This window comes from Strongylocentrotus purpuratus, unplaced genomic scaffold (assembly GCF_000002235.5).
Source record: "Strongylocentrotus purpuratus isolate Spur 01 unplaced genomic scaffold, Spur_5.0 spur5_scaffold_4, whole genome shotgun sequence".
Classification (NCBI taxonomy): domain Eukaryota; kingdom Metazoa; phylum Echinodermata; class Echinoidea; order Camarodonta; family Strongylocentrotidae; genus Strongylocentrotus; species Strongylocentrotus purpuratus.
In genome coordinates, this window is record NW_022145610.1 from 5,002,625 (window position 1) to 5,023,428 (window position 20,804).

Here is a 20,804-nt window from a genome sequence, read left to right on the forward strand (position 1 = left end):
AAAAAAAAATTTAAAAACAAATAAAAAATTGTTAGATACAATTAACTTCTGCAAGATTGGAGTAACAACAGATTTTAATGATTGATGATGAAGATGATCTTTGTGTTACGGGGCTCTTGCACGTTAAGTAGGGGGATGGGAGAATACTGACCGGGTTTCCTGGTCTACCGCCCTCTCCTGGAGGTCCGTCGTCTCCTGGTGGACCCTCAGGACCTCGGTCACCAGGCTGACCGTCCGATCCATTCCGACCCTATAGGAAAATATACACAAGGTGGACTGAGTTAATACCTCCATCACAGTTATGAAACTGACAATAGCCTGACTGATTCACGCAGCACCAAAAGTCTGGTACTTAATTCCATTCCAATTCTAACAAAATAGTCCCATAGGATTGTATTCATATAGGTGGACTAAGTTAGACTTGGATAAATTTTGTAGTCCACTGATTTATGGAACACCAAGTATCAGGTTCTTTATTCTTTTCTGACCCTAAAAGAAATATTCACATAGGGATATATTCATGAAGAGCCTAGAACTGAGTTAATAATTCTGACAACAGACCAACAACACATCAACCAAACAATTATGTTAACTCCAATGGCTAAATTTAGTGGTCATGTTGGTAGTTAGACTTAATAGGTTAATACCTGTATTACCTTAGACCCTGATGTATTGAGTGCCAAGTGTGAGGCACTTTATGTCACTCTAACATTAAAGGAAAAATCCCACAGGCTTGTATTCATAAAGGTGGGCTAAGTTTAGACCTTAATCAGGTTAGTCCACTGTTCATGAAAGGCCAAGAGTCAGGAATTGAACAAATTACTCTCATTAAGTAATGAAATTAAATAACATGGCTTTTTGTTGTTCACGTTTTGTAGTTATGGTAAGGTAGCTTAGTGAAATGTAGTAGAAGGTAAGACCATATGCCTTCCAACGCCCCCACAATGGATGGACTTGCATTACACCACTGGCTCAATTGTAGCAAACTTACTGGTGCACCAGGTCTTCCATCTGGACCAGGTAGGCCACCCTCTCCAGGCGGTCCCTGAAATAAGGCAGACAAACACACGCCCAAGTTACATAATAAATTCTGTACTAATAAGCTACCACAAATAAATAATTTGACATTGTCTTTCAACGATTCACATTTTCCTGAACTTGTTCTTGCTTATAAACAGAAATTCATAAATACCACATCTTGCAAAGATTTACATCTAATAAACTTTATGAAAACAGGTTCCTATTATAATTATCTACCACACGATCTCTTCCGTAAAGGTGTCATGATCGAGTGGATATGTCACCAGGCTGTGGATCATAAGGTCCGCAGTTCAAGTCCCGCCGCGGCACTAATGTCCTTTGGCAAGACATTGATCTACATTCCACTCTCCACCCAGATGCTAAATGGGTACCCGGTAGGATGCGAAAGCTAATGCGGTTAGATTAGCAATTGTGCGCTTGTAAAAATGACGCCTGGCTGGAATGCTCCCCAGGGAGTGGAGAATGTGCATACGTCGTTTGCGGGTGAGCCTGAATCCCATCACTGGGGTAATAATATATATCTGTAAAGCACTTTGAGAGGGCCTTCGGTCCTGAAAAGCGCTATATAAGAACAAACTGTTATTATTATTAAAAGAAACTTACAAAGACACCAGCTAGCCCTAATCCTCCTGGCTGTCCTGTATCCCCCATTTCTCCTGGTGGACCAGGGACTCCAGGTACGGCTCCTTCACCACTAGGACCCTGCATGAAGTACAATTCATGGAACAAAATCAATGCCAGTCTATTCAGGACCATACGAGTTGAACACGAAATATTATAAAGCAAAAGTAATACCATACTTTCTGATGGTTAGATCACCTATCCCACTGCTGCCACCACTTTAAAAGAAAAAATCATGTTCTGGTAAAGGTGAAGAAAAAAAAAAGCATTCTCATTATGTCATGGAGAAAGGCTTTTACAATTATACCAAGAAATAGAAATTTTAGACCCAAGTTTTGGTAGCTATATACCCAAATTTGTGTGTGATTTACAGCAAGATTCAAGTCAATTTGATTTTGTTTAATTCACAAAGAAAAAAGTTTGTCTTACGTGCCTTATTCATTTCTAATATTTTTTTGGTAAAAGCTTGCAACAAGATGGATGTTGCGAATGAGAAAAAGTTGGTTTTAGCCTGCCATCATATTTCATCAGAAAGGGCACATTAAGATTTTTATAAACACATATTTAAAACAATAACTATTTAAACAATATTTATATCTACTATGTGTCTTTTCTGTCGAAAAATTATTGAATAACCATCTGTCCTCACAATCAAATCATTTCTTTGGAGCAAGAAGGGCATTACATGATATGGGTTAATGCGTTTGCAGCTCCAAACAGATGATAATAATGTAACACAGTATTCACAATCTTGCTTACCATCGGACCAGGTGGTCCCCAGGCACCATGATCCCCTGGCATACCCTGCAGGTAGGTCAAAGGTTATTCATATAAGAGGAAAATACAGAGGATTTTAAGACTGACTGGACTCATCAAAATACAATACTACTGAATACATTTTTTTTTCTCCAAATTTTGTCTATATTTGGCATTAAATCTATTTTTTCTTCCAAATTTTGTCTATATAATACATAACATCTTTGTTTTCCCTCTATCACTGTATCTCATTAAATATCACTTATAATTTTGAGCGACAGCTTTCAACATATTCTTCTATTTAGAGGAAAGAATTCACAAATTTTTAAATAGTAGAAAACATAAAGAAATTAAAAAATGAACTGTTATATCTTTCCGTACAATGTATTATTCGACTTGATTTTACAGATTTCTTCCAAAATCTGTCAATGTAAAAATAAGAATGAGAACTTTTGTCATAAAGGATGGGAGCATCTTTTACATAGTAGAAGAAATAAAAGTATTTAATTAACACTTTGGTCAGTTAATGGTAAAGTGCTATAAATATGCATAAAATATTAATAATGGAAAGAAAATAATCTGTTAACAGTTATTAAGAAAAATAGAGCAACTACATACAGCAGTAAAATGGACAAGAAGGAAGAGAAAGAAGGGAGGAAGAACAAAGAAAGGAAAGAAAAAGAGAAGGAGGGCAAAATGGACTGAAAGAGGATCTCAGGAGTTACCGTTTGTCCTTGGAGGCCAATCTGTCCTCCCCCGCCTGGGTCACCTACAGGGCCTGGTGGTCCAGGGGGTCCAAGCTCTCCCTTCCATCCATCAAAGCCCTACAGGATCAGAAATTAAAATTGTGTAAAATATGGTATCAGAAGAAGAGAGATGTCTATCAAAGCTCATGCATAAAGTCTCAATTGTAACTCCTATAATGCTGTGCATTGTTTCTATCTGCCCAAATTGAAACATGGTATCTGATAACGGGAAACACAAACCAGTATAATTAGGTACTACTCAGAAAGCTCCTCCTCGATGACCCGTCACTAGGGGCACACAGAGTGTATTATATATTCTTCAAATTTTATTTTATATATTTATATATTCTTTCTGCAAGATGATTATAGACTCAGTTTGATCAACAATCTATGGCACTGCTTGCAAAAGATGTACACTACCTTCAAAAGGGGAAGGAATATCTTTTGTACTTCACTGATGTGCAAACCAGTTCTTATCTCCTATGTCTAGATTTCGATTACTTTTTCTCTCCCTCTACATCTGTATCCATTATTTCATTTTCCCATTTCCCTTTTTATTTTATTTCTCTCTCTCTGTCTCTACATTTCTATTTCTACTCTCTCTGTCTCTATCTCTTCATTTCTATTTATATTTCTCTCTATTTCTCTCTCTCTCTCTCTGTCTCTCTCTCTCTCTCTCTCCTTTTCTCTATTTTCTATTGCTATCTCTCTGTCTCTCTCCTTTTCTCCATTTTCTATTTCTATCTCTCTGTCTCTAAAACCATCAATTTCCTATTTCCAAACCCATTGCTTTATTGACTCAGTAGCTCCTGTAAAAAGCCTATAGGGGTGAGAGAATTCAGTAGCCATTAGGTTAAAGCTAGGAAGAGTCTCACTTTACTTACATCTGATCCTGGATTGCCATCATCTCCCCTTGGCCCTGGGGCTCCATCCCTTCCCTGTTCATACCAAGCAAAAATAAAAAATATTATGATGATGATGATTCACAGTATTCATATGTCACTTTATCTAAGGTCATTTTTACCCAAGCAAATTGAAAGTTAAGCAAAGTGGTAAAAGACAATGAAAAGGCCCACCGACCATCGATAACTTTTGTTCTGATAGACAAATAAAAACTGGCTTTCTAGTCCGACACAAAAATTTGAAAGGGGAAAACAAGATCAATTAATGTTTGTTTCATTGATGCAGCGAGAAATAATTGGAAGTAGAAATCACAATTACTTTTCCCTGCCTGTATAATTTTGAATTGTTATAATTGCAAATTTGAACCTTCAACATGCCCATAAGAGAATTTGTAAGTCATCCTGATCAAAAATTTAGTATATGAAGATAAGTGAAGCAGAGAAGATTATTCTTACTATTAAATGTCCTGTATTCACTGCATGATTGTTATTCAAAATCTATAGGAGGATTTATCTTTCAATTGGGTACTCCTGAAGAATATTGTTAACTATGCTAGGTACATGTAATACGTTATGATTACCTGAAATATTCAATTTCTTTCCTAGTCTAATGTTAATACAATTAATTTAACTAGAATGGCATTCAGTGTATGATGAGTGAGTTTGTGTCTGGTAACCATTACAAAATATTAGTCAGAGATTAAAAAAAAATATATAAAAAAATAATAATAAATAAAAGGTTAGAAATTTTATAGTGACTATCGGTTGAAGAGTGGGTATCCACATGCAACTGAGCACATAAGTATAAACAAAAAGAAAATATTGCATGCATTGTTATGCATTCATTCTAACAATTAAATAAATACATTAGATTACACTACAATCCTATGGTACTATAGCATTAAAAAGCTGTATTTCTAGTGCAATTTATGTGAAGAAACTGTTGGATAAGGTTTCTCTCTACTACATAAAACAACAAATTATAAGTGTCCATTTGACAAACTTGGGCGAGTATATAGTGCACTGTTTACTTTTCACATATTGGGTAAAAAACAGGTTTTACATCTCTTTATGTATTTTGAAATACAATGCACTCCTTCTCCAGAAAAAGATGTATTGCACGGCTGTCCTTGTTTTGGATCTATCAGAGACATGATAGAACTGTTAACTTTACCAGTCGTTGATGTAACAAAGCTAGAGAATGGTCAGAATGATTATGTACCTCAAAACAAAAATAGAAAATGCACAAGGTTAGAAACAATGTTATTGGTTATCTGAGAAGCACATCTGTATTCCTCTCAACTGCTTTAGATTATGAAGTAAAAGACGAAAGCTAGATGTTCATTCCAACCTCTGTCCTCTGATTCTAACCAAGTTTCAATACAATTACTTTTTGCTGTTCATACAGTGAGAGATCTCATCAAACCAGCAGATGGTAGATCGAGAGGATGTTCGCTCTCCGTAAAATAAGACACATTAAGATGTATTCACATATGCCACAGCAAACCACAGTGGTTTACCACAGTGGTTTACCACAGTGGTTTACCACAGGCTTTTAAAAAATACTTAAATGTACCACACTAAACATTTTTGTATCTTATAACGCACAGTTAAGTGAGTATACATAGGACAAATGTTGCGTGCAGCTACTTTTTTAAATCCCCACATGCCTTTCACTTACCACACAAACATACTATTACGGTATGTGAACAACCCTATACAGTGTCATATGAAACATGGTGAGAGATCTTGTATGTATGGACAGCAAAAAAGTAATCAAACTGAATCCTGTTTAATATCAGACTGTCTGAGGCTCCACAAACATAGCGCAAGGTTAGCACTGAGCAAGTGAACACAGACTTTGCCACTCTATAGAGTTCCCGCTACACAGCAAAGAAATATACTGTCCGTCCCATTAAATCATGTCATACTAATGATTTAAGACCTCCACATATTCCAGAATATAATTTGATTTCCAAGAAAGAAATAAGAAAAAATGCAAACATAGGTGGATAATGGAATGTGTCTTATATATGGATTTTTTTTAAAAATTAATAATTTTCAGATGTTTTCAGGTAATGTATACATAATTTTTTCAAATATTTCCCAAAAATTGAATGTGTCGAAAGGTAGAAATATGTAATAATCTTTTCATGTTTTTCAATTTAAAGGAAAATCATTACAAGAATAAATGGCAATAGTTTGCTTCTTAATGTGGGAAAGAAAAAAATATTTATACTATAAACATGGTTGAATATATGTTTACATATATTGAAGCAAATACCTGGTTAATGAACTAAAATATATTTTCTACGAGTAAATAAAGTATAGCACTACTACCATCCCCACTTCAACGTAAGAACTCCCAGTGGCAAAGTCCATGCAAGGGCTAAAAGTGAGCAAGCTATCTTCATTTCAAAGTAATACCACTTTCTGGCATTTTAATCTATATATCGCTAAACTCTCTGGGTTTAGAGGATGCATTTAAAACTGTTAAAAGCGTCTATGCCTGTCTCTGCAGTCACAAAAAGCCTTTTATGTCAACAACCAGATAAAACAACAACAAAAAGAGAAAAAATATAAATACTAACGAAACATGGATGACAGAATAAAGTGTACCATTTTTGTGTGTATGATCACAAATGAAATGTCTTCAAGTGTTATATAAGGGTCATACCTAAGCAGAGAATTTGAGCTTGTCTCAGCATTAGTATTTTTTGCAAGCTAATTAGAGAGATATTATATAACTATAGATCCAGAAGTCAGTAAGAAATGATCTTTTAATATAAGAGAGTTGCTCACTTCTATTCCTTCTTCACCTTTTTGCCCCCTTTCTCCTCTCATTCCTCTTAGGCCCTAGAAAAGAACAGAAAATCCATCTTACTGATTTCTGGTGTATTTCTAGATAATTGGAATAAATCATCATAATACCCCCCAAAAAGGATACAAAATAAGACCCTTACTACTCCAAGTAACTTCAGACAGACTTCATCACAGGGTATTTTTGAACCATTGGTCCAAATTAGGTCAGTCACTCTCAACTCCTCTTAACAAAAAGGAAAACAGATTTTGCAGTATGATCAAAAATAAAGTAAAGAGTTAAATCACAAACATTTTCACATCCTTGAAATTAAATAATTGTCTACCCAAGTAACATTAATTGTAAACCCTCTACAATAGGCATACAAATTCATTATAAGGTTAGGATACCGTAGGACAATATATATTTGTTGGAGATAAACTATATCAGTTCCTGCTACAGAAAAAAAATTACTTGTTTGTTGTCAAAATACAATGTATACAGCATGATCATTTGGGGGCATTTATATAAATAGCCACACTAATTCATCTCAAAGAGAATTTCCCCCTCATATATTTTCTATAAATGATAAAGGAAGAGTATCATGATATTTTCATCTGACGACGCCTCCATTTTCTACAATCTTCCCAACAGTGTTCTATTCCTTACCTTCACACTGACTTCAACATGAAATCGTACCTATGACATGGCAAGATTTTTTCTTCACATTACACACCTCTACTGTAAACAAAAATTCCCTGAAGGTCAAATAATGGGTTGACCTTTTGTCCTTCATGGTAAAAAATGAGCAGGTTCTGAGAGATCACTTTCATGCATACAGCTGCCCCAAGAATGTACAAGCGTATGTGCAATTATAACTGAAGATGCATATTACATCTTCCCTTTCTCTACTTTTAAACAAGGTTGAATAAATGTAAATCAAAATCTTTAATTATAGAAAAAAGGCCCAAATTCAAACACTTAGTCATGCTAGCTGCATGAGCAAATTTTGTATTCCTAATAGTACAACATTTTATTCACATAGATTATACAAGGGCAGTATCATAAAAACATTTTCTTATGATTGCGAGCAACTGAACACATTTGTCAAATGAAAAAATGGTTTTCCAATGAGTTGAAAGCAAACAAGTTCTATATTTGTTTACTTCCAGTTTATATTCCACTACACAGCATGAATGTTGCAGTAAATAAGACATAATATGACCCTCTTGGGGGTATACTTATTAGATCAACATGAAGGAAATGAAGTTCAAACAAATCATGGAAACTATGACTCACTGCATTCCTCACAATTGAGATCAAGACTACTTTTAAATGGCTGGATTTGTAACATTTTTCACCAATTTTGCAATAAATAACTATGTTCTGCATTTAAGCTACACCTTAATTTGTTTTCTTTTAAAATACTGATAGATAATAGAACACTATATGGTTGTCACCAACATGGTTTTATATCAAACCTGAAATCTCCACTTGAAAGAAATTGGGAAAAAATATAAACATTAAGGGCCTATTATTACACTGCACTTCCTAACCTTGTAACAAATTCCACAGAGTGCCAAGTTTGACTGTTTCCTTGCCCTGCATTGGATTCTATGCATAGAGTGACAATTTTGTTTGTTTCACCTTTCCCAACCTTGTAAAGGGTTCTGTAAAGTGCTATTTACATTTTTGTATACTTAACTTGTCATGGAGTAGCATTGAGAAATCATGACCATGGTCAAATCACCGTAAACACTCAAATTCCATCAAGTAGATTTCAAAACATCAGGTTGAATTTTGAGTCGACATAAATCTAATCAAGGTAAAAGGAATCGACGCATATCTGTATATGCACATCTTCCCATGCATCAGAATGCATCGATCCCTATCTCGCAACAAAATCATAAAGATAAGATATCTCCTCGACATAATTCTTTGGTCCACTGTTTCGGGCAGTATCTAGAAATTTCCTCATACTGCTGATGCCTGCTCTCTCACTCTCTCTCTCTCTCTCATGGATCCATGCTAAATCTGCTTTGTCATCCAGGTCCGGGTCTAGTTGGGAAGCAACAGCGCGGCTCTCTCGGGGGGTGGCCGGCTCGTTGCTTGCTCAATGGGATGACTTGTTGAATCCATTCACATGAAGATGGGGGAAGGATGGCTTGGATCAAGGGCCTGAATAATTCAGTCGCCCTCCTCTGCCGGGTTGGGCAGTGAAGAGGGGGCGATATCAGTGCCTCCCTAACACAGCTCTTTCTTGAAGGGGTTGGTGCATCACGGACATGAGAGGATTATCTTTACTTTTCTCTTTGGATTCTCAGGTCTTTCCCTTTCTCGGCTTGGCATTGGCCATGGGTGTATTTATATTGGGCCCTTTGTTTGACTTCAGCTTTGCATTTGCCGACTCGTCCTTCAAATTTGGCTTTTCATTCACCAAATTCTTCCCTTTTGAAGTCATTTTGGGTGTTGGAATAAAAAGGAAAAAGTCTGGAACTACACCACAGTAACATTACTGATTCAGCCAATTTGAAGTTCCCATATAAATGTATAGTGATTATAGATTGTAAAAAAATCATGACTTTCTTATTTTTTGTCCAATTTCGTTCATAGTTTGACCATTCTGCTTCACTCGTTTTCTCTTGAGGTTGGATTTCACTTTAACAAAAACATATTTTTACACTGATTTCTACACAACTCAAATGTGATCTGGAGTCAAAACTTCCTAAACCAGGTTTTAAGGTACAGCCTTTGAATAATGGACAACTTACCTGATTGCCCTGAGGTCCAGGAGCACCTATGTCCCCTTCAGGTCCAGGCTTGCCAGGTGGACCGGCTTCTCCTGGAGGACCAAGGGCCCCTGGTAGTCCAATACTTGCCATCTTGGTAGTTGGAAAAGAAAGGAACTATTGCAAACATTACCATTGTATTATCTTTCTCTATCCTACGACCGAGTGGGGGGGGGGGATGCCACACAATTTCATAAGAGTGAACTAGCTGTGCCCCTTTTAGACTATAATCCTGCTCGTTTTCAAAGCTTTCAAATGTTTCTTCTCTATACTTATGTACATGTAAGTCAGTTTAGAAGTTTGCACTTTTTACATTAAATGCTTGCCCTCTTGAACGACCATGACACATTTTACTCAACTGCTAAAATATGCATCTTGCAACTTCTCATCTTTTAAACCCCATGCACTTTTGAACTACATAGAATACCAAGCAAATCAACTGCCCTTCGTTCAAGAGTATGAAAGTTCAAACAATGAAGGAGTTTTCAAACTCAAGACCACTACATTTAAATTGCCAAAGGAAATGGTCCAATATATCGCCCCCGTAACAATTGCAGCACGACTACAAGCGGCCGCTCTCTCCTAGCCTAGTATTCATTGTGTGTATTTCTTGGTCACCGCGCAAGTGCGCAATGAATCTCTGTGTTAAATCCACACCTACCAACATTTAAAAATAAGAATTAGGAATTTCTAGCACGGTATGCCTTCGAAAATAAGAAATGTGTACAGCATTCGCACATGCAGCGGCAGTGTAACTGGCAATATGCGTTAAATCTGTTCAAAAAAGCGAAAACAAATTCGCTGCTCGATCATGCAAGCAATGCAGTAATTCAACGCACGCGATACTTGAACTCTCATATCGTGGCACATGATAAAACAAGCTCAATTTGGCTTTAGCAACAAAAAAAACAAAAAAAATGAAATTTCGAAAAATATTAACATTCTGAATTTTTAGGTCTTAAAAATCCGGAAAATCAGAATATTCCGGATTATTCTGAAGGGTTGGCAGGTATGTAAATCGTATACACAAATTCAGTCATAAATAACTAGATCCATATACTTTACAATGTCGTAAACACCCGAAAAATTTTCGGGTGCGAAACGGAGCCTAGGGACCATGTTTTTTGGGGTCGATTTTGTTTGGATGGATCATTAGCTGAAACTAGACGATTCACTTAACAATAGTGAAACATCATGAAACTTGTGAAATTGCAATCTATTTCCATTATGATTGCCACTATTTTTATTTTGTTTTCATTATGAAATAAAAGCTTATTTTGTGATTATTCTGGCCATGTTAACTGAATTTCGGAATATGAAAATTGTATAAGGAGCCCTTATTTTTTCACTGCACCAAATGACAAAATAACATAAGGTACGTTGCTAGGATTTGTCTCTAAAATAGTTCTTCTAATACAAAGATGTAGTGGTCTTACCCCACCAGCAATACCCTTTGGTCCCTCTGGTCCAGCTGGTCCAGGTACTCCTGGTCTTCCTGGTTCTCCACGTTGGCCAGGCAAACCTTTTATCGTCTGCAAAAAAATGAATGAATACATTCTCCTATATTCCTCCGCTCTAAATTCAGTATAGGGAATGGATGGAATTATTTGTGAAATATCACAATGACAACAGAAACCCTATAATTAAATGTCAACTAATAACTATGATCTTGACCTCTGTGACCTTTAATCTTTGACATATTTACTCCAAAATCCAATCAGATTGTCTTTCTATGATGGTGCATACCCGTACTATCATCAAGTTTAAAGTCTATATCTCAAGTGGCTCTCGATATTGCAATAATGATAAATGAGCGGGATGGACAAACAACTCCCCCCCCCCCCAAAAAAAAAAAAAAAACTCACAAAAAATATTGTCCTGTCTTGATTTTGGCAATGCCCTCCTAATCAATCTACCCCAGAATCTTCTGTCCAAACTCCAGAAGCTTCAAAACGCTGCAGCTCGTATTGTTTCTCTGACCACCAAGCGTACCCACATTTCCCCAGTTTTGCAGTTGCTACACTGGCTCCCAGTAAAAGATCGCATTGTTTTCAAAATTTTGTTGCTCACCTTTCATTGCGTTCACGGCTCTGCTCCTCAATACCTTATCTCTCTAATCCAAAACTACACTCCTGCAAGACCAGCTCTTCGCTCATCCACTTCCAATTTTCTTGTAACCCCCAAAATTACCAAAACGTGGGGGGAAAGATCATTTGCATACTCTAGTCCTAAATTATGGAATGGCCTTCCTGAAGACATCAAAAAATGTTTATCTTCTGATTCTTTCAAAACTCATCTCAAAACATTCCTTTTCAAGTCTTGATCGTTTTTCCTGTTTACACGCGCCTTGAGCACTCCACAGAGTGGATTTGGCGCGATATAAGTCACATTATTATTATTATTATTATTATTGTCTGCTGAGAGTGACAAAGGCATCAGCTTATATTCTTTAACAGAGTTTACACTATTCTGCCTCTCTATAATATATAGAGCTCTATCTATCCCGTTGTGACACTCAAGACGATTTGATACTGTATAAACCCCACTTTTTGCTGAGCCGCCAAGGCACGTATTTCCACCTGGCTGGAGAGTGGCAAATTTAGATAAACGTCTAGCCAAATGTCATTAGTGCCGGTCTGGGATTCAAGCCCCATATCTTGCCATCTACAGTACGTCCAGTGACTTATCCACTTGACAGCTACATCTCTTTGACATCGCCTAAGATGTTTGGTACACATGCGTTTAAAGGGACATATCAAACATTTGTGTACTCACTGGATATTCATCCCTGAGCTGCTCAAGAAGAAAGACCACAACCTCATTGTCATCGTTGTTCTGGAGGTAATCGATGAGACCATCAGGAACGCCAGGGAATCCCGTTTCTAAAATGGATATTCGATCCTTTCAGTCAAATGTAAGAGGAAGAGAGAGGATATAAACATAGAGAAGAAGAACAAAAATAGCATTATAACTTTCTTCCAGAACAACTCTTGTCTCTAACATGGCCATTCAGTCCTTTTAATAAAAGGTAAGAAGGGGAGAGAGAGATAGGGGGAGGGAGGCAAAAGAGATAGGGAGAGAGAGGGACAGCAATGGACAGAGAGAGTGTACGAAAAATTATCAGTTCCACTTACAGACATTCTTAACTCATCCTTCCAACAATCTAAGGTCCCATTCCAATTTAAGTACCTGTGCCTAAGTTATACCCACCTAGCATCTTGGATCTATGGCTAATAGCCATTACATGTTATTTTGCCAAGATAGCAGAATCTTTTATAGCCAAGTGGTTGTTAGAGCACAGCTATAGAGCTTAATTGCAATCAGTATGAAAATTCAAAAGGCTTTATCCACAATGGATTACCTCATTGGCTTGATTCATCTGAGGACTAGAGGACATTTCAAACATCTTGATGGCAATCAGTATGGAAATCAAAAAGGATTTATTGAGCTAGCATTCTTCATTCATGCATTCAAGTTTCATATATCAGTCAGACGAAATGACTATGTCAGAGAGCAATGTATACAGTGCGTCCCAGAAAAAATTTCTTTCATTTGATGCCACTCACATGGTGCATATTTCATGCGTGATTGATTAAAAGCAATTTGAAGAAAGGGTACCAAAAAGTCATTTGGCAAACGGTATCTGAATTTCAAAATCACATTTCCAGAAAGTTCATTTCTGCCCTTTCATATGACACCTCAATCAAGAACAAGGGAAACGCTCTCGACGGTCTCGTCTGCATTACGCAATTTGATATGATGAAAAATTGAGGTTGGAACATTATTTATAGGCAGGGTGGCCCATTAACAGGCCCCAAAAAATGAAATCCTCTGAATATAATCAGCATTTTGAAGTGAATATTGACCAAGAATCATCAGAAGAATATTTACTATTAATTGTACCAGGATTGATAACTTGAATGAAATATGAACAAATTAATACAAAAATAAAAAATTATTAATTCTCATATTAAGTTGTGAAAACATAATTCAAGTCTACTGACCTAAAATGACCTTTGACCTTGTGACCTGGAATCTGTTTCATATGATTTGTGATACTTGATAACCCTTGGGTACAAGTTTCATGGAATTTGAACAAAACTATTTTGAAAATATGCTAAAAATTTAAAATCTTGATGTTGATGCTACAACAAAGTCTAAGTTTGTTGACCTTAAATGACCTTTGAACTTAACTTAGTGACCTGAAATTCTACTCACATGATTTAGGATACTTGATAACCCTATAGCCTAAGTTTCATTGTCTAAGAACTCATACTTTAAAAATTATTCAAAAATTCAAAAGCTTAACCTTAGGTTAAGTTGCCGTCGCCATCACCGGAAAAGCGGCGCATATGTCTCGCTTTTTGCTACGCAGGCGAGACAAAAATATGCCAGGAATAACAAATTTCTGTTTGTTTTAAGTAATGCTTGCATTTCCATTATTTTATTAAATGAATTCGTTTTCACTGGCTGCCTGCCGTAGCAACAAACAACAAACTCTGTTTTGCTGACGATCAGCCATGCATGAAGTCTTTTGTCTTCTTTGTTGTTAGTGCAGACAGCCAGTGGAACAGATTTTTAATAAAATAAGTTTACCGGTATTCAGACTTCAACGTCTATTTCTGTTTTAACTAGTCAAATAATCATTGTATGTCCTTGTAGTATTTATAAATATTTTCTTATGTTCATTAGATGTGTGTATATTTATATAATGTGTTTGTAAAATACTGTGACACAGTTACTCTGGAATGTCATAAACACCCCAGATTTTTGCTCCCAGTGTAGGTGGCCCAATGACACTATTTGATGATTCCTGACCGTAGGGAAAATCCCCTATTATCCTTCAGATGGTATTCTTGTAAAAGTTAAAAGTCTTCAGAATTCAATTCCTAAGAGTACAGTACCCTTTGGCCCCGAATTAAACAGTAAACCTCGGCTTAAACTGGCTCTCAGTCTTTCTTGAACCAATGCTCTGTCTCCATTTTAAGTTCTATTGAATAGGTCGATTTTTACAAAAGCGATTTAAACAGATGTCTTGTTTGCTTTTTTACTAAATGCAAATGAATCTGACCACGGAGTAATTTCTGGTTAAAATTAGATTCGCCAGGAGACAGGGATAGGGACACTTTAACTCCATAACACAGAAAATTTTCAGTGCTTCACTTATTTTGCGTGTGGGGATTTCTAGGACAGAATGGGATAAGTTGCAGTAATCATAAAATCATGATACAGTGTGTATTTCATTGTTATCATACATCTTAACTTCCAACTATTTCCGGAAGTAACCAGTGAGGAAAATGCCATTTCTTTGGAAATGTCAAGGCAGGGGGTCATTGAAATCAGAGTACATGTACTCTGTGAGTTTAAAATTGGAAGGCTTGAATATTTTTGGGGGAGGGGGCTTGTGCCCTCAAACTCTTCTAGTGCAGCATTGACCTTAGGCAGATCTTTTATCTTAGTTTTGCTCGTTTCTTTCCGGGCTGATTTACGATGGTTATGCACACGCACTGCCAACAGATAGCTAATGGCTGCCCCAGCCCAAAAGGGACGCATCCATCATGAGGGAAACAGATGGAAGAGGGGTACGAAGGGGCCTGCCCTGAGCAAGAAAGGACTCGCTTTTCAAGGGGCGAGAAGACGCAAGAATTCCTTCTGTAATGGAATCCATGCTCGGCCTAAAGAACTTCACGAGGTGCCTCTGAAATGGCCACATCAGAAGTCTGCAATCTGGAAATACCTCCACCAGACTGGTGAAGTTGCCTAGAAACTTAAGCCAGCACTTAGCTCTCACTCTGCGAGAAAGACGCAGGGACCATGCAGCCAAGGAAATCGCTGGTAAAGTTTTAGGAGTGATGTCATGATGTCACTCTGAGACTTGTCGTGGCTCGGGCGAGCAACCTGGTTCGGGATGTATATCTCCGCACCCAAATACACTGGGGTACGGGTGGGGGACAGCTCTGATTTCTCCCATTAGACTATAAAACCTAGCTCCTGTGTATTCGGGAGCACCAGGTGCAACTGATTCTGAAGGACCGTCCCCAAATTCGCTATCAAGAGCCAGTCGTCTAGGTAAACAAGGAGACAGAGGCCGTGATTCCTCAGGAAAGGGACCAAAGCCGACACTATTTGGGTGAAAACCTGGGGGACCAGTCTAAGCCTGAAAGGCAGGGCATGAAACCTGAAGGTCTCGCCTTGGAAGGTGAGTCCCAGAATCCCGCGAGTGTGGATGGATTGGGATGTAAAAGTAAGCGTCCTTCAAATCAAGCGAGATGGCCCAGTCTGTTTGCTTGATTGTTGGCAGGATGGATATTAGTGTCTCCATTTGGAAGTGTTCCTGGGGGATGTAGGTATTGATGACTGACCTTCATGTTCAGGATCATCCTTAATTTCCCTAAGCGTTTGAGAATCACAAAAATCAGGGACAGGCACGTACAGATGAGAGTGGTTGTGCCGGAGGGGCTCTGGAAGACTTATGCAGAAGCCATCTCGCATAACGGTAACAGCTTCCCTAGCGGGAAGGTTAAACCGAGGCCACCTGCCTACTTTGTGTTCCACCGCTCAAGGCGGGCCATTAAAAGGCCTGTTTGGGTCTGGCCGGAGCGCCCCCCTCCCCCAACGTCTGAAGGAGAAACTACCGCAAGCAGGCCAATGGCCACCCCTGGGCTGTGAAGTGGTAGGTGCCGCCACAAGAGGTGCGGTTTGCAAGGATGAAGTTGCTTCGCCATCTCCGTCGCCTGTTTTCGCGAGTCAATCTTGCGCTGTAGGACAGTGGCGAAATGGCTCCCAAACAGATGCTCCCCCAAGTGGGGATAATATCCTGTCAAAAGGGAGGGGATATCCCTTTCAAGAACTCCTAAGGAGGAAAGTGCAAATTCTCTCCTGGAGTACATGGTCTCGATGATGGGCATCGAGCTGGGACTACAGAGTGGGTCTCAAAGTCACGCATCTGTCTGTCCTTGACCGTGTAGCCTCGGTGACGAAGTCTCAAACCCACATCGGAAATGTCAGGCAAGAATGAATTCGGTCAGAAAGCGTACTCCTTTGCAAAAGGAACGCTTCCTAGCAGCCCCATCAGATGTAGACGACTGTTCAGCTACGCCCTCGTAGGTAAGCTTGAAGTCGTCTGTCAGGGGGATTCTCATGGAGGGAGCCCCTTGTGTGAAGAGAAGGAAAGCTTCTCTCCTTACAGGAATTTATCTCTGCAATATAACTGAATTCTGTTTATTTGTATGAATATTTGGTATTTTTTAATGTTGATTTTTTATATATGTGCTTTTGAATATCAGACGACACGTAAGCAAATGTTATTAATATTTAAGCGAATTTATAAAGAACATGAAATGAAATGTTAATGTATATTTATGTACCTCCTTTCATTTGTAAGTTCTGGTATTTGAATATTCATTATTTACAGTTGCAACACATGTAAAAAATAACAATAGTATCATAAAAAATATATCATGAAAAGTATATGATATTATTACTACAATTAATTATTATTTACATGTAAACATATATCTAAAAATAAACCAGAGGTTGAGAAATTTGCATAATCTCAGGCGGTTCATCTCGGCAGGCAAGCAAAGAGTAGACACATCTGTTTTCTCGCTCAAGGCAAGTTATTGTCACGCCTAATTTCAGCTCCACAGGCCAACCTACATTAGGGAATATTTGGCAGTACCCGATTGGTTGATGGCAATTTCTGGAAAGTTCTGTGCCATGAGGCAGTGGCTACTATATTTTTTATTTTTCATCACAGTAGGATACAAACAAGAAATTGTCTATCAAAACAGATTTTATTCACTGAAACCCACCAAGAATGCAACATCAACTCTTTTGTGCAAAATCCTAAAAAAAAGGAGTCATATTTACTCATCCATATTGTTGCAAACTTGGCTACTCTGTTATTTGAAGGTCTCGGCAATAACAGTTATTTTCTAGGTGATTTAGAATTGATGAACTTTAAGGAGATTGTCCACTTTATCAAATGCATACAAATGCAACTTTCCCAAGGTATTAAATAGCTTCTAAACTTTAAAAACTATTCTGCTCTATTTTATACCTATTTTATATTTTTACTTAAATTCAGTTTCAAAGCACTGAAAATTGAAAATTTAGATGAAGTCAAGCCAAACTTCACTAAAATAATACATTATCTGCAATAATGAGAAATCCCACATAGGAAATAAAAAAGGAAAAATATAGATAATAATGAATGAGAAAGAAGCAAAAGCCAACGGATTCTAGAACGTACAAGAGTAACAAATCAATGTGAACTCAGGAAATTGGATACTTCACTGAATTTGAATGGCTAATGGACAAAGCTTCACTGAATCTGATTGGCTAATAGACATAGCTTCACTTTGCAGAGTTGTATATCTCACAGCAGGATCAAAATAATATCAAATCAGATCAACTTTTTTTCCTCCACAGAAATTTTGTCAACTACTATCTCAATTGTTTTTACAGGGCTTGATTCATAATTGCTGAATCAGGCAAATGGGTGTAAATTCAATGGGGACAAATTATTACATAGGAATGATTTTTATTTTCTTAGAAGAAGAAAAAACATTGGTAACTTTCATAAAAAAATAGAAAGAACATACCCATTAATTCCCCAATTCTCCTTAATCAGTATTCTGCCAGTTAACATTCCCATTCACAATTTGATGAACAAATTATGTGCATTTACATGTATATCTCCATGTATACTAGAATCTGTGGGAATAGACACTATATGACTAGATAGTTGCTGGGTATTGACATTGTAAGGTATTTCCTCTGAATAGAATGTAAGAGAACTGAGCAAGAGCAGGGATTGTGATTCTGAAGGGAATGACATTTGACACCATCACCTTGGTTAATAATCTGATTGACTTTTCTCAAGATTCTGGAAAACTCTTCAAGGAAGGGACCCCAGCTGTTATCGAACTGAATCACTGTAACCCTCGTGTCTCTCCTCCCGGTATAACTGATTGGGGGTGTACAGGTGGACCACTACAGACTTGGATTCCGTGAGAGCAATATATTCAAAAATATGATTGGGGTTTAAAGTTATCTTTATTTTCTTCATAATCCCTAACTGTTTACCTATATAATGGCAGGTTAAGTTTTTTTAGGTTAATTTTAGACATTCTAGCAAAACTCAAATTATTTCTTTTATTCAGGTGATTAGTATGACACTTTAAGACAAGGCAGAGATTCTAATTTTTTCTAAGAAAATGCATTCAAATGAAAAGCTCTTTTACAATTGTTTCTATCATTTTTCAAGTGGTAAATATCTTCCAGTTTTGATTTCTAAAATGATACCATTGTTTATCTAATGATGGATGGAAAGTAATTTTTTTTTGAAGATCAACCATACAATTAATATATGACCCTACTTAAAAATTTCACTAAGTGGCAAATCTCTTTATGAAATCCCTTTAAATCAGTGGAATTCATATCAGATTAAAAATTGATTCAATTAAAACCCACCAGCGAAATATTCTTCTTCTTTAAGTAATACACTGAAGAGAAATTGTACTTTACGGCTGTCATACTGACTTCTAATTATATTCGATATTGAATTGAAATGAACTATTTATTGCAGTACCAACTGGATCAAAATGAAATAAATTGAATTAAAATGAAACTCAATATCAAGAAAAGAAATCGCAAGTGAAATAAATTTCTTTTGAAAAAAAGAACAACAATAAACCTATTGATCAAAGATTTAGGGCAGAAATTATAGCATAAGTTCCTTGGGGGAGGGTAAAGTTGAAAAGTAATTTGCAATGGTATACCAGGGAGATGACTCCTCTCATCACCATGGGTATACTTACCGAAGTCATTGTCCCAGTGATAGGCAAAACAGGCATCGTCGTGGTGAAAATATCCTTTATATCCATTGTAACATCTTTTCCTGGTTCCGGTGTCAATTCTTTATCCACTATGGCGGTGGTCATGAAAGGCTTTGAGGTAGGCGTGTAGTAAGGTTCTATCACGGTGACAAGGACAGGTCCCACCGTGGGCTTTGCGGAAGGTTTCACCTCAGAATCTTTGGGAGTCGTAGGCTTCTCCTCTTCAGGCTCTAATGTTGTGGATTGCAATTCTGGCTTTAAGGAGACTTTAACGCCAGTGCTCTGTGTTGGTGTTGTCTTTTCTTCTGGTGTTTCAGGGGTTGGTAGTGGCTCTGGCTTCTTTGGTGTTGGTGCTGGTGTTGGGAGCTTAGGCTCTGTAGGTGTTGGGGTTGTTGGTTCAGATGTTGTAGGTTCTGGTGTTGTAGATACTGGTGTGGTCTCCACCTTCACAGTTGATGGTGGTGCCTGCATCATTGAATTGAAATGGTAATAAATAATCTTTGATCATAGTTCATACTTTACTAAAGTCCTAACTTTTCTATAGTACTCAATTTGACAAAAAGGTAGTTCTACTAGATCGAAAAAAAGAAGGTTTTGTGACATCAAAAGTCCAGGACAGGGGAGATCCAGAATCCTCTTTAACCCACACATAGCAGTTAAGTGTCACCTTTTAGTGACATTTCAGTTTTATCTTTTGATCCAGAATGCGCTGAATAACAAATTGAACATGAATGAAAAGTACAAAATCACTGAAAAGGTCGAGTCCACTTCTCTTGCAGTTCATTGTACCATTCCTGAATCTGAGCAAATTCAATTGACATAATCATTGAAGTCTCTAAACTGGCAATGGAGAAACAAATTTTAAGACTATTTTGGGGTACAAATTGGCATATTTGTTCTTGATTTTTTATATTTTTCATGCACATTGTATTCTGTAACGTACATTTTTTTATCTCAAAATATTGCATTATTTTCATATTTTCAATCGAGTTCACTGGACTGCAGCAGACACAGCGTAAAAAACAGCTGATCAAAGACGCATTTTACATTGGGAAGACTGCATGTGCGCATTACCAACCAAAACACGCCAAAACATCACTGAGCTTTTCAATCGGTGATGTTTCCGCACAAGTGAAAATGGGAGCGCAAAACATCTCAATTTGTTTAATGAGGTATTTGACAATATAAATGCGCCTTATATGTCATATTATATGATCTTATAAACCAACAGAAGTGTTAGAGTCATGGTGTATTGGTCTCATGGAGTCTTGATCAACTGGATAATGCCTGATTAAATTATCCTGATT

At 37.3% G+C, this 20,804-nt stretch overlaps 1 protein-coding gene across 1 annotated transcript in view; it reads right to left on the bottom strand.

Moving 5' to 3' along the window:
* The window catches only part of LOC762753 (collagen alpha-1(I) chain), a 91,439-nt gene that overhangs the window by 42,658 nt on the left and 27,977 nt on the right, over positions 1-20,804 (bottom strand). The window contains exons 6-15 of the mRNA XM_030997448.1: positions 19,480-19,962; positions 12,431-12,556; positions 11,092-11,187; positions 9,638-9,748; positions 4,049-4,102; positions 3,144-3,242; positions 2,422-2,466; positions 1,645-1,743; positions 992-1,045; positions 152-250 (exon numbers count right to left, since the gene is read on the bottom strand). Coding sequence (XP_030853308.1) covers positions 152-250; positions 992-1,045; positions 1,645-1,743; positions 2,422-2,466; positions 3,144-3,242; positions 4,049-4,102; positions 9,638-9,748; positions 11,092-11,187; positions 12,431-12,556; positions 19,480-19,962 — 1,266 coding nt within the window. The remainder of the gene's footprint in view (positions 1-151; positions 251-991; positions 1,046-1,644; positions 1,744-2,421; positions 2,467-3,143; positions 3,243-4,048; positions 4,103-9,637; positions 9,749-11,091; positions 11,188-12,430; positions 12,557-19,479; positions 19,963-20,804) is intronic.